This window comes from Podarcis raffonei, chromosome 1, assembly GCF_027172205.1.
Source record: "Podarcis raffonei isolate rPodRaf1 chromosome 1, rPodRaf1.pri, whole genome shotgun sequence".
Classification (NCBI taxonomy): Eukaryota; Metazoa; Chordata; class Lepidosauria; order Squamata; family Lacertidae; genus Podarcis; species Podarcis raffonei.
The window spans coordinates 129,162,931-129,183,700 of record NC_070602.1 but is presented as its reverse complement, the minus strand read 5'-3'; the positions used below and the strand labels follow the sequence as shown (position 1 = coordinate 129,183,700).

General features: G+C 43.7%; 1 protein-coding gene across 3 annotated transcripts in view; it reads left to right on the top strand.

Moving 5' to 3' along the window:
• Positions 1 to 20,770, top strand: part of PARD3B (par-3 family cell polarity regulator beta) — a 617,714-nt gene that overhangs the window by 155,385 nt on the left and 441,559 nt on the right. For all 3 annotated transcript variants that reach the window (XM_053366051.1, XM_053366062.1, XM_053366043.1), the window contains exons 5-6: positions 12,259 to 12,344; positions 18,467 to 18,553. In XM_053366051.1, the coding sequence (XP_053222026.1) occupies positions 12,259 to 12,344; positions 18,467 to 18,553 (173 nt within the window). The remainder of the gene's footprint in view (positions 1 to 12,258; positions 12,345 to 18,466; positions 18,554 to 20,770) is intronic.

Genomic DNA, 20,770 nt, shown 5'->3' with positions numbered 1-20,770 from the left:
ATTTGTGCTTCAACAACAAATGCTGCATTTGTAACTTATATCAAAGATGTTATCTATTTTCATTTATTTTGTAAAATTTGTGTACAACTTGATTGCAAAAAAACACACAAAAGCCCTCAAAGTGGTTTGCAAAAGATAAAACAGTAAAATCAATGAAAATTTGCAACCCTACTTGAAAACATAAATAAGTTAAAATACTAAAACTTTCTAAGCATCTGGGTAGGCTTGTCTAAACAGGAACGTTTTAAGCAGGTGCCTGAAAGAATTCAGTGAAGGGGCCTGCTTTCTCTCAATAGGCAGGGAGTTCCAATGTTCCACTGCCACACTAAACAAGCAAGTTCTTACAATTGCGGGTGGCGCTGTCGGTTAAACCACTGAGGATAGGACTTGCCGATCAGAAGGTTGGCGGTTCGAATCCCCGCAATGGGGTGAGCTCCCGTTACTCTGTCCCAGCTCCTGCCAACCTAGCAGTTCAAAAGCACGTCAAAGTGCAAGTAGATAAATAGGTGCCGCTCTGGCGGGAAGGTAAACGGCGTTTCTGTGCGCTGCTCTGGTTCGCTAGAAGCGGCTTAGTCATGCTGGCCACATGACCCGGAAGCTGTCTGCGGACAAACGCCGGCTCCCTCGGCCAATAAAGTGAGATGAACGCCGCAACCCCAGAGTCAGCCATGACTGGACCTAATGGTCAGGGGTCCCTTTACCTTTATGTGGCACTACCTGCTGTAGTGCCAAAGTGCTTGAAAGGGGCACATGTAGGGTAATCTAGGTATATGTTAGAGACTATTCACGAAGTTGTGGTAAATGTTCGCATTTCAGCATTTGCCAGTAATCCATGTGTCTGTCGTTGACATCGCATGCAGATGTGGAAGTTGACAAGCTGGTTGGTTGCACAGGGTAAGAGTGACTACTGGTGGAGGGTGAGCATTCGACCTTAAACCCTCCCAAACCCCCCAAAATCAGGACACTAGGAAGAAAAACATTGCCATCACCATCATGTGACTTTCATCGGACATGGGAGCTTGGTAGCAGAGATCTGGTCCTCCTGAGGAAGGTTGGGGCGATGTAACCACAGGAAGATGTGAGTCACCACGTTTTCAATGCTAGGAATTACATGTAGCCTGCACATCTGGGAAAAGACTGCAAGCGCCGCACATACGCTCCACGCGGCTCGTGAAAGGCAGCGCTGAGCAGAGCCTGGGATGCATACAGGCTCTGCTCAGCACTCCCTTTAAAGAATATTTTTTTCTTGCATCCCCCCTCTAAAAACTAAGTGCGTCTTATTGTCAGGTGCATCTTATGGAGCGAAAAATACGTTAATAAAAATATTCTAAAAAAGGGAAAAGAGACAATCCCTCCTTAATAAAACTAGCGCTGCCAGAAACGTTGAGCATTTATTTATTTATTTATTTATTTATTTTTCGGGGGTGCTTCTTCGCATGGCATCATATCCGAATCATGCCTCTCTAATGCCTTGCAAAGTAAGGCAGATTGAGCGTGGCACCTTTTCCTGCTTCAATTTTACATAGTTGTCAGATGCTGAAAGTGCTTTGAAGTAGAGAGATAAACAAAGAGCTAAAACGAAATTAAAAGGAACACAAACAGCATTTCATCTTCGTGCTTTTGAAATAATAATCTGAATGGCTATAGTCGTCTCGTGCCAGTGTAGTAAGTCTGCAAACATTATCCGATCAATCTAAATTGAGTTACTGTATATGCAGTAAGCAGAAACAGGTGGAAATTAGTTTATCTATACCAGACTCTTTCTGTTTGCTTTGAACATTGCAACATAAACTAGATATTTTTTTTAACTTTATTAGGTTTTTTTCAATTCTCTCCTTCCCACCAGCCTTCAGATGGGAGGTGACAGAATGTGTTACAGAGCTGTCCTAGCTCTAAACAAGAAAATGTTGCAAAGGTGCAATGCAAATATACAGTCTGCTCCAGATATCACAGGAGAATGGAGACCTAATAAGTAAAAAATATATATGGAGGGTTTCTGTTACAAATAGGATATAAGAACAGTTATCTTAATTCTGCTTATAGTAAGCAACCTGATATCTCCACTATTTTCATATTTGTAACTACAGCCCAACATTGGCTTAGAATATTCCTTGTCAGTTCTGCAGCCATTGGATTATAAAGTCTTACAGAAATGCTGTCTGAGGGGGTAATGATGTTTTGGAGAACTTGTCTCCAGAGACTGCATCATCTGTTCATGATGTGTACAGGAATGCTCATGTTCTAAACATTCAGAGGTCTTCACGGGCAGATTCTTATCTGTTAGGAAATTTGTAAGCTCTCGCCTTCTGTAATATATATATATATATATATATATATATATATATATATATATGTGTGTGTGTGTGTGTGTGTGTGTGTGTGTGTGTCTTAAGGCTTGCACAGGTTCATTAATAGACTGGTGGGAGGTTTGGGGACAGACCTTGTAGGACAATGCACATAAGAAGTCATGTGGGTCCCTGCATGAACATCATTTTCACAGGTAAGGTAAAGGACCCCTGGATGGTTAAGTCCAGTCAAAGGTGACTATGGGGTTGTGGCGCTCATCTCGCTTTCAGGCCGAGGGAGCCGGCGTTTGTCCGCAGACACCTTTCTGGGTCATGTGGCCATCATGACTAAACCGCTTCTGGCATAACGGGACACCGTGAGGGAAGCCAGAGCTCACGGAAACGCCGTTTACCTTCCCGCCGGAGCGGTACCTATTTATCTACTTGCACTTTGACTTGCTTTCGAACTGCTAAGTTGGCAGGAGCTCACCCCATCACGGGGATTCGAACCGCCGAGCTTCTGATCGGCAAGTCCTAGGCTCAGTGGTTTAGACCACAGCGCCACCCGCGTCCATTTTAGGGTGGAGTATTGGCAGCAATGCTCCACCCTAAAATGTAACGGGGAGACGTTATTAACCCACCCCCTTAAAATTGTAAACAAATTATCATCATACAAAATAAGTTTTGTTTTGAGAGCTATACATTAGTGCACTATAAATCTTGTTCTGATGGGGAACAGGGCACTGAAACATAGTTTTCCTCCAGTCGCTACCCTTCACCAAAAAAAGGGACTCCCTTCAAACAGAATCACACTTAAGAGGTGTTATTATTGAAGTTATTGACCACAGTTAATACTAGGTAGGATGAAATGGAATTTGAAATGAGCTGGTTAATAATCCCTCATTAGGATGGAGCCGATTTAGTACAAACTGCAATTAAAACCTAAGTTGACGTAGCTCTTAACTGCAGTTAAAGGGATTCACTTTGGAGAAGACTGGAAAGGAAGAGTGTGCATGTTTTTTTCCTCATGACCTGCTTCAAGTATCTCAACTCAGGTTGATATTCTCAGCTTTCCATCTATTTTTACCCTGTTTGCTGGAACTGCTGAAGAAGCAACCCTACTTTTTTTACACATTCCAGCAGAACACCCCCTGACTCATTATGTTTTAGGTTCATACCATATTTTTCGCCCTATAGGGCGCATCGGCCCATAGGGCGCACCTAGTTTTGTGGGAGGGGGAAATAAAGGAAAAAAAATTATTCCCCCCCCCCAGGTGCGGGGCTGGGGCGGGGGAAGCCCGAGCTTCCCCTGACCCCAGCCCCCAGAACAGGCTGCTATCCGCAAGCCTTGGGAGTTCCCGCTGGGCTCTCCAGGTTTGCGGATATCTGCCCGAAGCCCGGGGTGCGCTGCTCAGCGCGCCCCAGGCTTCAGGATGCAAGCTGCTATCTGCAAGCCTAGGGAGCCCGGCAGGAACTCCCGCGGGCTCCCAAGGCTTGCGGATAGCTTCCTGAAGCCTGGAGAGCGAGAGGGGTCGGTGCGCACTGACCCCTCTCGCTCTCCAGGCTTCAGTGAAAGCTTGCATTCGCCCCATAGGACGCACACACATTTCCCCTTCATTTTTGGAGGGGGAAAAGTGCGTCCTGTAGGGCGAAAAATACGGTACCTTAAAATGTAAACAGTGATGTACATTCAAATTTTACAGGGAGCCCTGGTTGATTGACTTCAGTGGCTGAATTGGGAATTGTATCTTGGGAAACAGCCCAGAGACAGTGAGCTGAGATTTGCCCAGCAAAATTTTTCGCACAGTTGCTCTCATTCTTGCTTCAGAAAATGGTTTTTAGCAAAACCCAAGTTCAAGATTTATCATGTTATCTGTCATCATAAATGGCACAAATGATGTTTAGCAGCTTGCACTTATCTCAGTTTATTTAACTTTATCTGAGTGTTTCCAAATCAAAACAATTAGGCCGTGTGTTTAGAATAAGCGACAAGTTGGAGGAAGTCTCACACTTGGTCTTAACTGTGTGTTTAGCTATTGCTAAGCATATATTACTGGATTTTAACTGGATCTGGAAAATTAATATTTGGCCTTTCCATAGATGATGATTTGAAAGGTCTAAGGGACAAATGAAACTGCCACCTGCAGACATATAAATCAGAGGTTCTAACAACTAAATAATTCACACATATCCATGTTGTTCACCTGATTTTCTAATAGCTGCAATAATTAGAGGAAATTGTATGTCAAAGCAGCAATAATATTTGGAGAAATTAAGTTGAAATGCTCTTAAATATAGAACACTCCTAAATACTCAAAAACACTTAAATCGCTTGTCACTTAAATTCTGCATGTGTCCAATTTCCTAAAATTAGTCACACATGCAACCTTAACTCCTGCTGTGCAGCCTTGTAAGGTGGTAATAAAAGATAACAGACTTTGAAGGAAGAAAAAGTCTTACTTGGTAAAAAAAAATGTTGAAGAATGGAACAGTTCCTGCGAGATTTAAGTTCCAGTTTTGCGTAAAAGATTTCATTATATACCTGTCATTGCTTGTGTGCCTAATTCGTCTGTCAGTCAGCTCCATATTCCTTCAGAGGGAACTGAACTAGGAACTTCTCTCTTGGAAAAACCTTTTTTATTTTTATATTAAAGCAACAACGTCTGACCTTCTGTTAGTGGTGAATATAAGCTAGCTGCTTTTATAATGCCTGCATAACGCCTATGTAGTTCACATTACTCAATCAAGTTTACAAAAAATAGCTGCTTCTCCATTAGCTGTGGTGTTAACTTAGTGCTCAGTGAAGGAACATGAACATAGATGAAGTGGGAGCCTTCCTAGCCAAATTCAAGGCTTAGTCATTTCATAAACAATCGTCTTTTTAAAAAATATATAAATTTTTATTGGTTTTTTGACATATCATTTTCAACAGTAATTAAACATACTTTTACATTTTATTCAATTTGTTTGACTTCCATCAGTCCTGCCTGAAAATTTTCCAATCTAATCTCTTAGTATGCATTTCTTATTTTCCCTATTACATTTCAAACTCATAACCAATATCTCTATCTTTTCCCACTTTGTAACACTTCGTATATTTCTCCTTACAAAACTTCTTGTAGTCCTACTAGCGTAATTTGTTGATTACAGTTGCTTTTCAAATAATTCATATACTTCTTCCAATCTTCTGTAAATCTCTGGTCCCGCAGGTTTCGAATCCTTCCTGTCATTTTGTTCAATTCTGCATAGTCCATTATTTTCATCTGCCATTCTTCTTTCGTCGGAATTTCTTCTTGCTTCCATTTCTGGGCTAGCAATACTCTTTTCTCATTTCATAAACAGTTGTCATCTGGGGCATGTGTCTGCCGTTAAAAGGAAAATGCAAAAAGCCAAATATCCCACTAAGTCTTTTGGCGTGTCTGGAGTAGCTCTCTCTATCCCAACCATAAAATTCATAAATGACATTTCTTGGAAATGTTAGGAACTATCCTCTTGGGTTTCCATTTCCTCATTTTGCTATGTGTGGCCATCCAGAAAAAAGGCGTAAGTGGTATCTGGCCTAGTTGTGACTCTCCAACCCACACAAGATCAGTGCCCTCTTTTGACACCAATTTGATAGTAGAAACTTACATAAGGTGCTCACATTTTTTGTGCTTTATGTTGAAGCAGTACAATTGGTTCATTCTTTAGTTCAGAGTGACTTTTTTTGAATTATGTCACGTCGGAAGCTACAATGATTCGTGGTCATGCTTATTGTGGATTCATGTGCCACGGTTAATCATAGCTGACAGTTTACCGAAAACACACAAATGACTGCTGCTTTGCTGCTTCCTTCTAGCCAACAGGAGCAACAAACCATAGTTTTCGTCCGAGGCCACGTTGGTGGGCAGGCCGCGCACGCAGAGCGCCGGGCAGGTGGCGCGCAGCTCGCCCTCTACCGCCAAGCCGGGTGCCAGGCGCGGGGCCAGCAAGCGCGCCAAGCTCTGGCTGAAGACCTGCGACACGCCCGTCACGATGCCCATGGCGTAGCCGAGACCTGCTGCCCGACCACTGGCCTCTCTGTCCATGGCCGCGCTGCGTTTACCTCAGTGTGCTGGTGGCGAGGCATCGTATTGGCTGCAGGAACTTCCTGCAGCCAATCTGAAGCCGTGCCAGCATCGCTGCCCGCCCAGAAGCTGTGCCAGTGTCGCCAAAGTCAGTCCCTGCACGGCAAGGCGTCCACAGCATGCAGGGACTGACCGAGCGGGTGGCAGGGTCCGCGGGCCAGATTTACGAGCTTGGCGGGCCGCATCGGGCCCCCTGGGCCTTAGTTTGCCTACCCCTGATATAATATATAGTCTTTCGCCCGTTCCATTTTTGTGTGTCCATGTCGTGCTCACCTAAGCAACAACAATTTGTTTCCTTACTTTTATTCTTCTAATTAAGTATGCAGCCATTACTTTACAGCAATGCTTCAATTAAACCCTCTGAACCCCCGAAGACATTGTTGTTGTCAGTAATCCTATCTCCTAATATGAAATGAAGTCTGCTGTGCGAGTTCATGCTTTTCAATAAATAAATAAATAAAATTACAAATGAGGCATATTAGCGGCAGCTTTTCTGTTGATGGTTGTTGTCTTAATAATTTTATGATTCTGAGGATGTATTATATAATGTTCTTTAATTAACCTTTTATTGGGTCCTTGTAGCTGTGCTGGTTTTTTTTTGTGTGTCCCGTGAATTTCTGCATCATGATCTCATTACTTACAAATGTTAATATATCCTGCTTTTTCTCATTATTTTTTTAAATCTTTAATAATTATTTTGCTTTGTTTCAGTGCAGGTTATGCCACCGTTTTATCAAACCATCCAGTCACTTAGGTATTCAGGGCATAATACACTACTTCAGTTCTTATTTCACTGAATTCTATACTGAATTATTAGAACAAATCACACTTAGCTAAAGGTTATTTTCTGCTGTCTCTTTACACACACACACACACACACACGGATTTAAAATATATTTATAGATCCTTCAGGATTTCTTTTAATAACAATGTTTTCTCCAGTAGTAGGACATTTTGCTTCCAAATTAACTTATGGATTTTAAGATAAACTATCAATATATATATTTTTTTAAGTCTGAAGATGGCAAAAACACTAGATTTATTAACAAAGCTAAGTTGGACTGGGCTTGCAATTGCATGTATCTGTAATGCATTTAAAATGTGGAGCACGATGTAACCAGAGTTCCTCAGAAGTCCCATTGAGGTCACTGGGGGAAATTTATGCAGGCGTTCATCTCTGCCATTGAAATCAATGCCATTTTAAAACCTATTACAACATTTCTATGATGACCTTCATCTCTCAGGGCAGCTTTCACCACGAAAACGGGGGGGGGGGGAGGAATAAAAGATGCAAGAAAATTAAGATAGCAAATAAAACTACCAGCAAAAATTAATTGCTGATTAAGAGCCTGGTAGATCCGTATATCTCGAAGCTACAAACATGAGTCTGTCCAAACTGCGGGAGGCAGTGAAAGACAGAGGTGCCTGGCGTGCTCTGGTCCATGGGGTCACGAAGAGTCGGACACGACTAAACGACTAAACAACAACAACAACAGATCCGTATAAATCTACATATTCATATATTGCTATTATTATTATTATTATTATTATTATTATTATTATTATTAATTTTATAGATTGTATCTGTATCTGATGGATAAAAATAGTCTAGGGATTATTATTTTTTTAAGCTTACTTGGTGACCCCCAAAGAGAAACTCTATGCCTGGCAAGCCTTCCTTGGGAGAGAACTCAATAAGCAGAATAGCACCATTGAGAAGACCCTCTTCCCAGTCACCACCCACTTACTGTATTGGCCCAAATATAAGCCGCACCCACAAATAAGCCGCATACCGTATTGGCCCATTTATAAGCCGCACCCACAAATAAGCTGCATACCGTATTGGCCCAAATATAAGCCGCACCCACAAATAAGCCGCATACCATATTGGCCCAAATATAAGCCGCACCCACAAATAAGCCGCACCTTTAAAATTTGGCGGCTTGGGGGAGGCGTGGGAGCTGCGAGTGGGTTGAGCGTCCCGGGGGGGAGCCACGCCCATTTGCTGGTGGCGTAAGGTCGTGAATATAAGCAGTGCTGGATTTACATATAAACTAAACAAGCTATAGCCTAAGGCCCCACTCTCTTGGGCCCCCCCCAAAAAAATTAAAGGAAAACAACCTGGATGTACATTTCCAAAATATAAGATAAAAAAATAAATAAAATAAAACCTACGCACAACAACAGTGTTTTGTGTTGTGTAGGCTCCTGTGATGTAAGTAATGGGCCCTGCCTGCTAGCCTGCTCCCTAAAATATCACTCGTTTGCTCATTTCTATATATAGGGTGCCTACAGCGCTGTGGGTTAAGCCACAGAGCCTAGGACTTGCCGATCAGAAGGTCGGCGGTTCGAATCCCCACGACGGGGTGAGCTCCCGTTGCTCGGTCCCTGCTCCTGCCAACCTAGCAGTTCGAAAACACATCAAAGTACAAGTAGATAAATAGGTACCGCTCCGGCGGGAAGGTAAATGGTGTTTCCATGCGCTGCTCTGTTTCGCCAGAAGTGGCTTAGTCATGCTGGCCACATGACCCGGAAGCTGTACGCCGGCTCCCTTGGCCAATAAAGCGAGATGAGTGCCGCAACCCCAGAGTCGGCCACGACTGGACCTAATGGTCAGGGGTCCCTTTACCTTTACATTCTGTATGGACTGGTTGTATGGGAACATGTGCAAATGGCTTTAGATACCTATTAGGTCCATAAATTACCATATAGAGTATATTTAACACACACAAAAAGTGACAATTTCTTGTTGACAAAGGACAGCTGGACATATAAAGGGCCCCATTACCTTCAGTAGCTTAGGTTCTCATCAAACCTAAATCCCGCCCTGAATATAAGCCACACTTTAACTTTTCATGTTCGGAATTTTTTTTGGGGGGGGAGTGTGGCGTATATTTGGGCCAATACAGTAATTTCTAAAGATGGGCGCTCCGGAAGAAAGGTCTTCAGACTGTCCTTTGAAACAGGCCAGGACTCAGTGAAGATATTTGATTCTGCTGATTGGTCCCGGTCAAAAGACTTTCAGCTGTGCTTTGAACTAGCTTTAGAATTCCAGGGCTTTTTCCGTATCAAATGTTTGCAAAATTTCAAAGAATTTTGAAACCTCGTTCCAGAGGATGCATTTGCGTGTCGAGGTCCCCAGGGCCACCCCAATAACTCACACATCACACAGAATTTTTTGTTTAAGGTTTTTGGCGTAATTTTGGCCACAACTTTATTAAAATACAAAAATGTGAGTGGTTGCTTAGGCATTGGTTGCGACTATCTGCCCCCACCATGGGGGACAGACTGACATTCCGCATGATGCGAAAGTCAGAAAATGGGAATACACTTGGGGGTAGCGACGGAGCAGGGAACCTGCCCTCAGCCCTCCCCAAATGCAACCAGGAGCTCATTGCTATGGCCCGAGCCCCCTTGGCAGAGTGGACAAGCAATAGTTAGCCCCCGATTCCTTTAACGGAATCCCTTGCAGCAGCAGCATTAGAGGGGCAGGCACAGCCAATCCATGCCCCTCAACCAACCAAACCATAAACCAATGCCTAACCGCGAACCTTACAAGTTGTGACAATTTGCTACGCAGTAGGCAAAAACCAAATGGCCCCAGCCAATCAGCCAGATGGACAAAATTCCTACCGGGCCCCTGCTCCAAAGCAGACGACCCCATGACAGGCATAGCAAGGTCAAGCGAACAACCCTAATTCTAGGGGGGGCGGGACGGGCAATCCGATGCACGGGCAAAAAGTGGAAGCCCTAGCCTCGTGCAAGGAGTTTTACTATTTCTGGCTGTCAATCAACAAATGGCAACATTAACTTCTTCCCAACAACAAGGGAAGCCCCAATCGCATCAGTGGCCAACGATCAATTAGCCCACCCCCAACTTTGGAGTGTCCTGGTGGCCCCCACCGCAACACGTGCTCTCCATTAAGGAGAACACGCTATATAGTGTTTTAGGTGGATAAGGGCAAGCACAGTGTAGGACTTGACTTGGTATTAGAATATAGATAAGGTGAATTGTCTCATCTCAAGGTATTCTACTATCCTGAAATCCCTTGTGAGAAAAAAAAGTCATTTGTTCAACTGTTGTTTTTCTGTGTTATTAGTTCACATTACATCATTTATAGCTGAAATTAGATCACTCGGTATCAGTGTTGATACTCTGGATGAAACAGGACTTCACTAATTAATCTTGACATTTTCAGCCACAATTATTTTCTTATATAAAGTGGCTTTAACTAGATAGTGACATTCAGATTCAGTTTCAGTTCCTGATACAGAGAGGGGGGAGGGTCTGTTCCACCCAAATATTTTAAAAAAGCGACAAAGCGTCAATATATTTCTAATTCTATCCCAATAAGTTAGTGTTGTCCGTTTTAGAATATCATTTATGAAAGTAATGCCATGTCAAAATATGTTTAAATCAGGCATAGGCAAACTCCGGTCCTCCAGATGTTTGGGACTACAATTCCCATCATCCCTAGCTAACAGAACCAGTGGTCAGGGATGATGGGAATTGTGGTCCCAAACATCTGGAGGACCGGATTTTGCCTATGCCTGGTCTAGATTCATGCTCATCCTGCAACTCTCTGAAAATCTGCTCTTGGGGACCCTCTGAGGATTGGGGTACCCTCCGGAACAACTGAGAGGTTTCAGGGAGGAAAGGAAATAGCCAATAATCTCCCCGCCCTCCTTTCTCCTCAATACTATACGATACGATACCTTTATTGTCATTGTCCCACACAGAACAACGAAATTGAAAAATCTACATAAGACATTCAAAACCCCCTAAAAACTCTGAAACCCCATTTTAAAATACAATATACTCCTATAGAGATTCCTTATACTGTGTTTAAAACCAGAATCGCATTTGGGTAGAAACTGTTTCTGAGGCGGCTAGTCCTAGTCTTTATAACCCTGTACCTTCTTCCAGAAGGCAGAAGCTGAAAGAGATCATTTCCGGGGTGCGCACTATCCTGCGCTATCTCTGCAGCTTTCTTATGGCACCTGGCAACATAGATTTGATCTAAGGTGGGAAGAGTGCACCCAATTATTCTCTCTGCAGTCTTTACAACCCTGGACAGCACTGTTTTTTCCCTGGCCGTGCAGCTCCCAAACCACACACACAGACCATAAGTTAATACACTCTCCACAGTACAATGGTAAAATGCCATCAACAGGTCCTTTGAGAGATTGTTTTTACAGAGGATTCTCCACCGCTAGGTTGAAGGCCCTTGCAGAAAGGCATGTCTACATTGGACTCACTATGTTCATCTACATTTATCAAGAACGTTTTTAATGGGTTTGCTGTAAGGAAATTCTCTTTCCACTTTCTGCTCATATGTGGGGTTTGTGTGTATATGTCTCAGTTGCTTCCCCCCTTTCTATCCAACCTTACTGTTATGTACTGAAGTTCTCACCCTGGGCCAGCAGGGAGATACTGTAGATAGTTATGCAAATGAAGGATCGAAAGTGACGTTCAGTGATTGGCTAGTTACAGAACATGGTTACTGTTGCGTTCTAGTGGGGCTCTATATAAGCAGGCTGACTGAGCTCCTCAGTTGAGTTCTGTTCCAGTTTACAAATAAAGAGCTGCTTTGGAAGAATCGCTGTGTCATCTGATATGTTCGCCCACAACTTAACACTTACCATTCCAACTGCTTCGTGAAACGGTGGAAATAAAGTAATATCAGATCATGTCTTTTTCAAGCCTTGTTGCAGCAGAGGTATGGAGCAGTTGTTGGCATCAGTAAGGCTGGAATTCCTAGACGTTTGCTTTTTGGTTTGGAGTCTAATTCATAAGTATTAACAACTGCTCTAAATCCAAATCATATTATTTAACATTAAAATGCACATTTTCAAAATCTCTTTAGGGTTTGACCCACTCGTCTTCAGAAGATTGGGATCTTGCTGCACACAGCGAAGCGCTGGCGTCTCAGAAAACAAAATTTATTTTCAAGTATGTATGAATACATTTATATTTCATTTCTACTTTACCTTATCTTTTTTTTACTTTTTTAAAAGAAAAACCTCATACATCTTTTGGATGTATGCATGTGTGTGTTTATGTATGGCTCGTGACCTTCTGCCTATCATAGATCAAATAATATAGTTCCTTAAATCAATTTGTTGAAGAGAAATGGCAGATATTTACACCAGGTAGATTTCAGGATGCTTGAAAGCCTCTTTATTGTCACATTAAGGTAAAGGGACCCCTGACCATTAGGTCCAGTCATGGCCGACTCTGGGGTTGTGGCACTCATCTCGCTTTATTGGCTGAGGGAGCCGGCGTACAGCTTCCGGGTCATGTGGCCAGCATGACTAAGCCGCTTCTGGCAAACCAGAGCAGCGCACGGAAACATCGTTTACCTTCCCGCCAGAGCGGTACCTATTTATCTACTTGCACTTTAACGTGCTTTCGAACTGCTAGGTGGGCAGGAGCAGGGACCGAGCAATGGGAGCTCACCCCATCGCGGGGATTCGAACTGCTGACCTTCCGATCGGCAAGTCCTGGGCTCTGTGGTTTAACCCACAGCGCCACCTGTGTCCCTCTGTTGTCACATTACCTGGGACCAAACTAGATGTGACATGGGAGATATATGTCTAGGCCTTCCAATTTGCTTAAAGTAGCTGTGGGGCAAGGATGGGAAAAATAGGGTTTGCATAGCGGGCAGAGAGGATTTTAACTTTCTCCAGCATGTGATTTCCCCAATCCCTCTCTCCAAGCTTCTGTTAGCTCTGGAGGGAGAAAAAAGTTAGATGTCTGCCCCCAACCCCAGGCTAATAGTAATCATGGTGACATTTTTAATTGGAACACACTGCATTGTGGGATGGGGAGAAAAGGTTAACTCCCTCATTGCCATGTAACCCCCTGTGTAACTCACAAACCTCCCCCTGTGACTGATTTCAAACATGGAAGAAGGCATTGTGAGATATACTCATGAAACTCCCATACCGTTGGGTCATGCTAGAAATCCAGAACGGAAAAAGCGACATGAGTTCTTATAATGCAAAATTCAAATGGCAGCTGATATACAGTGGTACCTCTGGTTATGCACTTAATTCGTTCTGGAGGTCCGTTCTTAACCTGAAACTGTTCTTAACCTGAAGCACCACTTTAGCTAATGGGGCCTCCCGCTGCCACCACTCATTTAATTCGGAACGAATTAAGTATTTAACCCGAGGTATCACTGTAAAATATGGGACGCAGGTGGCGCTGTGGGTTAAACCACAGAGCCTAGAACTTGCCGATCAAAAGGTCGGCGGTTCAAATCCCTGCAACGGGGTGAGCTCCTGTTGTTCGATCCCTTCTCCTGCCAATCTAGCAGTTCGAAAGCACACCAGTGCAAGTAGATAAATAGGTACCACTGTGGCGGGAAGGTAAATGGTGTTTCCGTGCGCTGCTCTGGTTCGCCAGAAGCGGCTTAGTCATGCTGGCCACATGACCCGGAAGCTGTACGCCGGCTCCCTCAGCCAATAATGCGAGATGAGCGCCACAACCCCAGAATCGTCCGCGACTTGACTTAGCAGTCAGGGGTCCCTTTACCTTTACCTTACCACTGTAAAATATTTTTTTCGGGGGGGGGGGGAAGGCAGATAAGCTTCGCCCTGCAGAAATACAGTGGCATTCTGCTATGGTGTGTGTATTTGGGTGGGGTGGGGTGGGCCATGTCTATGTCCTCTCCTGCCGACCCTGATTGTAATGAAATAACGTTTCACCAGCATGTATGTAATTGCAAGTCTCTCTCCCTGCTTCCTAATTTGCCATTCTCATTCTTCGCCATGCTTTCTTCTGCTCTTTCTATATATCATCATATCATTCTGCTTCAGCTAAACCAAATTAAGAACAGCATGGTCCAAATGAGAACGCTAGTTTTGGTGGGTGGTGGATAAAAAGATGGAGGAGATGGAGCAGCCGATCTCTGACCCGCTGATGGCTTCGAACCGCAGGGGAAGTGATAGTAAGATTTGGGCGGTGGGAAAGCAGGCGTATTATGTTAGCGGTAACTTTCCTGCATGGCTGCCACCTTCAATTATGTTACATTTGCGTTACTCGCTTTGGCGTTTTTTGAATTCAAGGATCTCTGTGGTCAGATCGTTAACGAGCAGGAAGCAATGAGTTTTCCTAATCAGATAAAGATTTGCCAAATATAAATATTCCGGTAAGAAGGTGCCTTGTTCTCCTATCTGATATTTAAACCTGCTTGCGGTGACAGTGGCGAGGTGGTTAAGAGCACCTGGCTAAAAACAGCTCTCAAATTCAGAACTGCTTGCGATTTTTGCATTCTAGGTGGTTTTTAAGGAAGTCTCAGTGGCAGTGTTGAAAACTGCAGGTGCCTGGTAACTGAATGGAGCTAGATTTAGCACTAATAATAATAATAAATTTTATTTATACCCCACCCTCCCTGGCGGGCTCAGGGCAGCTAACACCAGTAAAATTACAATAAAAACATAATGGGGGAGGAACCAATTTAAAATACAGGTTAAAATGCAATTTAAAATGCAGCCTCATTTTAAAAGTAGCTGATAGATCAAAACCATAAGGGGAGGGAAACATAAGGGTCAGACTGAGTCCAAACCAAAGGCCAGGCAGAACAGCCCTGTCTTGCAGGCCCTGCGGAAATATGTCAAGTCCCACAGGGCCCTAGTCTCTTGTGACAGAGCGTTCCACCAGATCGGGGCCAGTACTGAAAAGGCCCTGGCCCTAGTTGAGAACAATCTAACCACCTTGCGACCTGGGACCTCCAAAATGTTGTCATTCAAGCCCTAAACCAAAGTGTGTGTGTGTTTGTTTGTGTGTATTTGTTTTAACCAAGATTTCAGACAAGTTAAAAAACCCTTTCAATATAGGCCTGCATGCCTTACCCCTATTACTTTCCCATGTATATCTTGTTAAAATTTCTGTATGTATCAAGAAGACAGTAAACACCATTTTTCATTTTGTCTCAAAATAAAGAATGGAAGTCTGTGACCCCCCCCCAAAACACACACACACACACACACACACACACGAGAATATTTCTTTGTGTGCTTATAGGAAGATGGGAACTATGCGGGGGAAGAGAAAGAGAGGTGTTTTGTTTATTACCAGTTAGCAAAAACTCTGTCTACAAAAAATGGTACATTTTCTTATTTAACAATAAATAAGAAGATTGCTTTAATAGCAAGCTCAATAAAATCACATGCCCTTGCGTAGAATTTTAATGTGCTCCATAAAGAAAGCTTGAAGCAAGCTTTCTTTCTTTCTTTCTTTCTTTCTTTCTTTCTTTCTCTTTTTTTCCTTTCCCCCTTTCTTGCATTCATGTTTCTTGTCCAATACCTCTTAATTGGAAGAGGTTAAAAATAACAAGGCATTATACTGTAGTTTAGGAATGTATCGCCAGTCATGTAATTCTACCCTGTAGTGCAACATGTAGAAACAGAAATATTTTTGCAAGCCTCACACAGAAACATGTTTTTTTTTCCATATTAAAAATAGCTCTGTTAATGAAAAATTAAACCGAGACTATTAGAAAGTAGATACTTGGTTTAATAACAGTTGATTACTTGGCATTCTGAAACTGCATCATGCATAGGTTACTCATTTAAAGGCTTCATTGGATCGGCCGGGGTTGTATTAGGCCAGCTTTGGTACCAGTTTGGTTGAAATACACTTCTTACATTAATAAACTGTAAGTGCAACAATAAAAAGCTCACATTTTACTTTATTTTCAGCATGTTTGGTTCATTTCCCCTTTCCAGCTGTTTTGGGGTCAAACATATCGGGGGTTTTTAATACTATATATAGTGAGCAACTACATATTTTTTTTGGTGTTGCTCAAAAGTAAGCCCCCCACTTCCCCTGCCCCGATCAGGACTGGAATTGCATGTAATCCTACCCTCCACAGCTTCACCCCTCCCCCTGGCCCTATAGCAGGCAAAGGTAAAGGGACCCCTGACCGTTAGGTCCAGTCGCGGACGACTCTGGGGTTGCGGCGCTCATCTCGCTTTATTGGCCAAGGGAGCCGGCGTACAGCTTCCGGGTCATGTGGCCAGCATGACTAAGCCGCTTCTGGCGAACCAGAGCAGCGCACGGAAACGCCGTTTACCTTCCCGCTGGAGTGGTACCTATTTATCTACTTACACTTTGACATGCTTTCGAACTGCTAGGTTGGCAGGAGCAGGGACTGAGCAACGGGAGCTCACCCCGTCGCGGGGATTCGAACCACCGACCTTCTGATCAGCAAGGCCAAGAGGCTCAGTGGTTTAGACCACAGCACTACCCGTGTCCCTTATATAGCAGTTACTCGTAATTAAAAACAAAGCAAAAACATTTTGGCTCCTAAGGAAGAGTTTTTTTATTTAAATTTGGCTACTGCTGGGGAGGGGTGTTTTGGGGTTGCATTAAACCACCCCTCCCATCATCCCTAGCTAAGAGGACCAGTGGTCAGGGATAATGGGAATTGTAGTCCCAAAACATCTGGAGGGCCGAGTTTGCCTATGCCTGCCGTAACCTGTCATGGATAAAAGTGTACTTCCATGTCCACAAAACTTTTCAGTTAATGCAGTTGATTCATTTCACACCCTGAACCTAGCGGGGCTCATATAAAATTTTAGAAAATGATTAGCAGTGACAGACACCTGAGCATGGCATATGAAAGCACCAGGGAGGTGATAACAAGGTAATCAGGAAATTGTGTCAATCAACACAGAACATTATCCACTGATTAAATCCACAACACTGCAGGAAATGAAATGGGGAACAAAACAGGAAGAAAGAGCTGTTGTGGTCAAGTGTGCGCTAATAGATGGTTGTCCAGACAAGAACAAGACATCACACAGAGGCTGAAGTAAACTTTCGGATTTGAGAGACATCCCATACTGAGCTGAGTATGTTTGTGAAAGAGATGCAGTCACTACGTCTAGGAAGTGAAGCTCAGAATCAGGTCGTTATTCCAACTTCATTACAGTCGCACCTTGGTTCTCAAACGGAATCTGTCCCAGAAGTCGGTTCGACTTCAGGAAACGTTCAAAAACCGAGGCGCGGCTTCCGATTGGCTGCAGGAGCTTCCTGCACTCAACTGCGGAAGCCACGTCGGACGTTCGGGTTTCCAAAAAACGTTCGCAAACCGGAAAACACTCACTTCTGGGTTTGTTGCGTTCAGGAGCCAAAACGTTCGAGTCGCAAGGTGTTCGAGAACCAAGGTACGACTGTATAGAAGGGGCATTGTCAGATAAGTATTACCTCTACATGAGCCCACTTCAGATGTTGTAGCACAAGTATAAAAAAAGCCTTCTTGTCCCTGTCTTTAGCCACCATTATTATTGCACACATGGGTTCCAGGGTTTTTATTCTCCTGGGGAGAATACAATGGTGCCTCGCAAGATGAAATTAATTCGTTCTGCAAGTTTCTTCGTCTTGCGGATTTTTTGTCTTGCGAAGCACGGCTCTTAACGGCTTAGCGGCTATTAACGGCTTAGCGGCTATTAACGGCTTAGCGGCTTAGCGGCTATTAATGGCTTAGCTGCTTTAAGAAAAAGGAAACAAACTCGCAAGACATTTTCGTCTTGCGAAGCAAGCCCATAGGGAAATTCGTCTTGCGGAACGACTCAAAAAATGGAAAACTCATGGGTTCCAGGGTTTTTAATCTCCTGGGGAGAATTCATGAATACAAAAGGCCCCACAATGCGGAACCAATACTAGAATAAAGGAGAATATAAGTGTCAATGAGACCAGGGATGAAGCAGGGCTATTCTACTTTTGTTGACCTTTCACAGCTGCTTTTGTCTTGATCTCTTTTAAAGTTTAGGCTTAATGCATTACTATATAGCTTCTAACTTTAAAAGCAACAGCCTCAAAGCTATGTACGGCCAAGCAAGAAGAAACAAGGATAAAATCACACAAACCTATAAAAAACAGTTTTAAGAATACAAAAAAAAAAAGAACCATGGAAGTTGCCCAAATTCCCAGGAAAACAAAAACATCTTTGCCTGGCATTGAAGCAACAACAAGGTTGGTGGTAGGCTGGTCTCCTGGTGAGACTATTGCTCTCCGATTTTTGTTGAATGTAACCATATCTGTTTCCCCCTCTTCTTCCTTAGTGGTTTGACAAGAGCGGTAGAGATTTCTGGGGAAGGCGGGCCGCTGGGGATCCATGTGGTACCATATATTTCATCATTAAGCGGAAGGTAAGGATTTGCATTGCCATTCTGATGAAAACGAACTCGGTGGTTGTTGTTATTGTTTTGTGCTAAACACCTTATGCATAAGCATGTTGGTTGTAGATACACTGAAGTGGCTCAAAGGTGTAGGGAAACAGGAGAAGATGCTTGTGTCCCTTTTGCTTCTCATAGAATCATGGAAGGGATCCCGAGGCTCATGTAGTCCAACCCCACCACAATTAAAGAATCTTAACTAGAAGATACCGCATTTTTTGCTCTATAAGACTCTTTTTCCCTCCTAAAAAGTAAGGGGAAATCTGTGTGCATCTTATGGAGCGAATGCAGGCTGCACAGCTTTCCCAGAAGCCAGAACAGCAAGAGGGATTCCTGCTTTCACTGCGCAGTGATCCCTCTTGCTGTTCTGGTTTCTGAGATTCAGAATATTTTTTTCTTGTTTTCCTCCTCCAAAAACTAGGTGTGTCTTGTGGTCTGGTGCGTCTCATAGAGTGAAAAATACGGTACATGACAGATCCACCATGTATGTGGATTTAAGCCATCCACCTCTGCTTAAAAACCTCCAAGGAAGGAGAGTCCACAACCTCCAGAGAGAAGTCTGTTCCAATGTTTAACAGCCCTTCTGTCGGAAAGTTCTTCCGGGTATTTAGTAGGAATCTTCTTTCTTGGAACTTGAACCCATTAGTTTGGGTCCTCCGCTCCTCAGGAGCTGGAGAAAGCAAGCTTTCTCCATCCTCTGTTTGACAGCCCTTTAGGTATTTGAAGATGGCTATCATATCTCCTCTCCACTTCCTCTTTACCAGACTAAACATATCCAGTTCCCTCAACTGTTCCTCATAAGGCTTGGTTTTCAGACCCTTGGCCATCTTGGTTGCCCTCCTTGCCACACATTCCAGCTTGTCAACATCCTTCTTACATTGTGGCGCCCAGAACAGGATTCCACCTGTCTCTCATATCTGCGCTCCTTATTCCTTAAATAGAAACCAGCTTGACGGCATCTAAATTAAATTATGTTCCCCCTTGCAGAACATTTTGTCACATAAAGAAAATACCATATGTTTTTCTTCTTCTTGATTATCCTACATTTGATCATTTTAATATGGTGGTCAGCTGTTGCGCACATGCCTTAAACTAAGAGATTCAAACCTTTGCACCTCAATTTAAGACTTATCAACATTTTTACTTCAGGGTATGGTTTTCATGATGTATTTGGTCTGTTATGAAACAACATTTCCTAATCGCTTAACCATGGTCTTGTATGCTTCCTTTCCCTCTTGTGTAAATTCCCTCCCTTTGTCAGCATTAGCTGTCATGTTGAATTACACCCCACTGCTAACACTCATCACGGGTAGCTTGAATCTAGAGTTTGAAACGTAAGTTTTGAAGCTGTTTTGCAAATGCTAACTACCATATTTTTTGATCTATAGGACGCACCTTGTTTTAGAGGGAGAGAACAAGAAAAAAAACCCTCCCCCTCTCTGCTCAGCGCCCCTTCAGCAAAGCGGCAGGAGAAATGGAGCCCCTTCCATTTCTCCTCCCACTTGGCTGAAGAGGCGCTGTGCAGCTTTCCCTCTCCGCTGAAGCCAGGAGAGTCTTGGTCTCCCGGCTTCAGTGAAAGGAACCCGAAGCCTCCGGAGCACAGCGGCTATCCCTGAAGCCTGGAAAGCGAGAGGGGTCAGTGCGCACCGACCCCTCTCGCTCTGCAGGCTTCAGTGAAAGCAACGGGAAGCCTCTGGAGCGTGGCAGGAGCATGGAAGGAGCGCTCCCTCTGCGCTTCGGAGGCTTCGCGTTGCTGTCGCTGAAGCCAAGGAGCCTGCATTAGCTCCATAGGACGCACACACATTTCCCCTTAATTTTTGGAGGGGAAAAAGTGCGTCCTATAGAGCAAAAAATACGGTAGATAATATCATGCATGCAGTGCAAGGAGGAGTGTGCAAACCTGCAAGGTCCTTGCGCAGTGTAACTCGGAAGCAGCATTTTTACTAATTTTTTCTTGGGAGCCGCCCATAATGGCTGGGGCAACCTTGTCAGATGGGTGGCATAAAAATTATTACTATTACTATTACTGCTATTAGTTTGTTGTGACTACAACAAGAAGTTGTCAGTCTTGTGGATGACAAATGATGTCAGGGACTGGCTGGACAAAGAGGAGTGATGGGGGGCACCAGCCAGTGAACCCCCCCAAAGGGAACCCCCAGAGGAGGAAGGCTCTGATTAGTGGTGGGACAT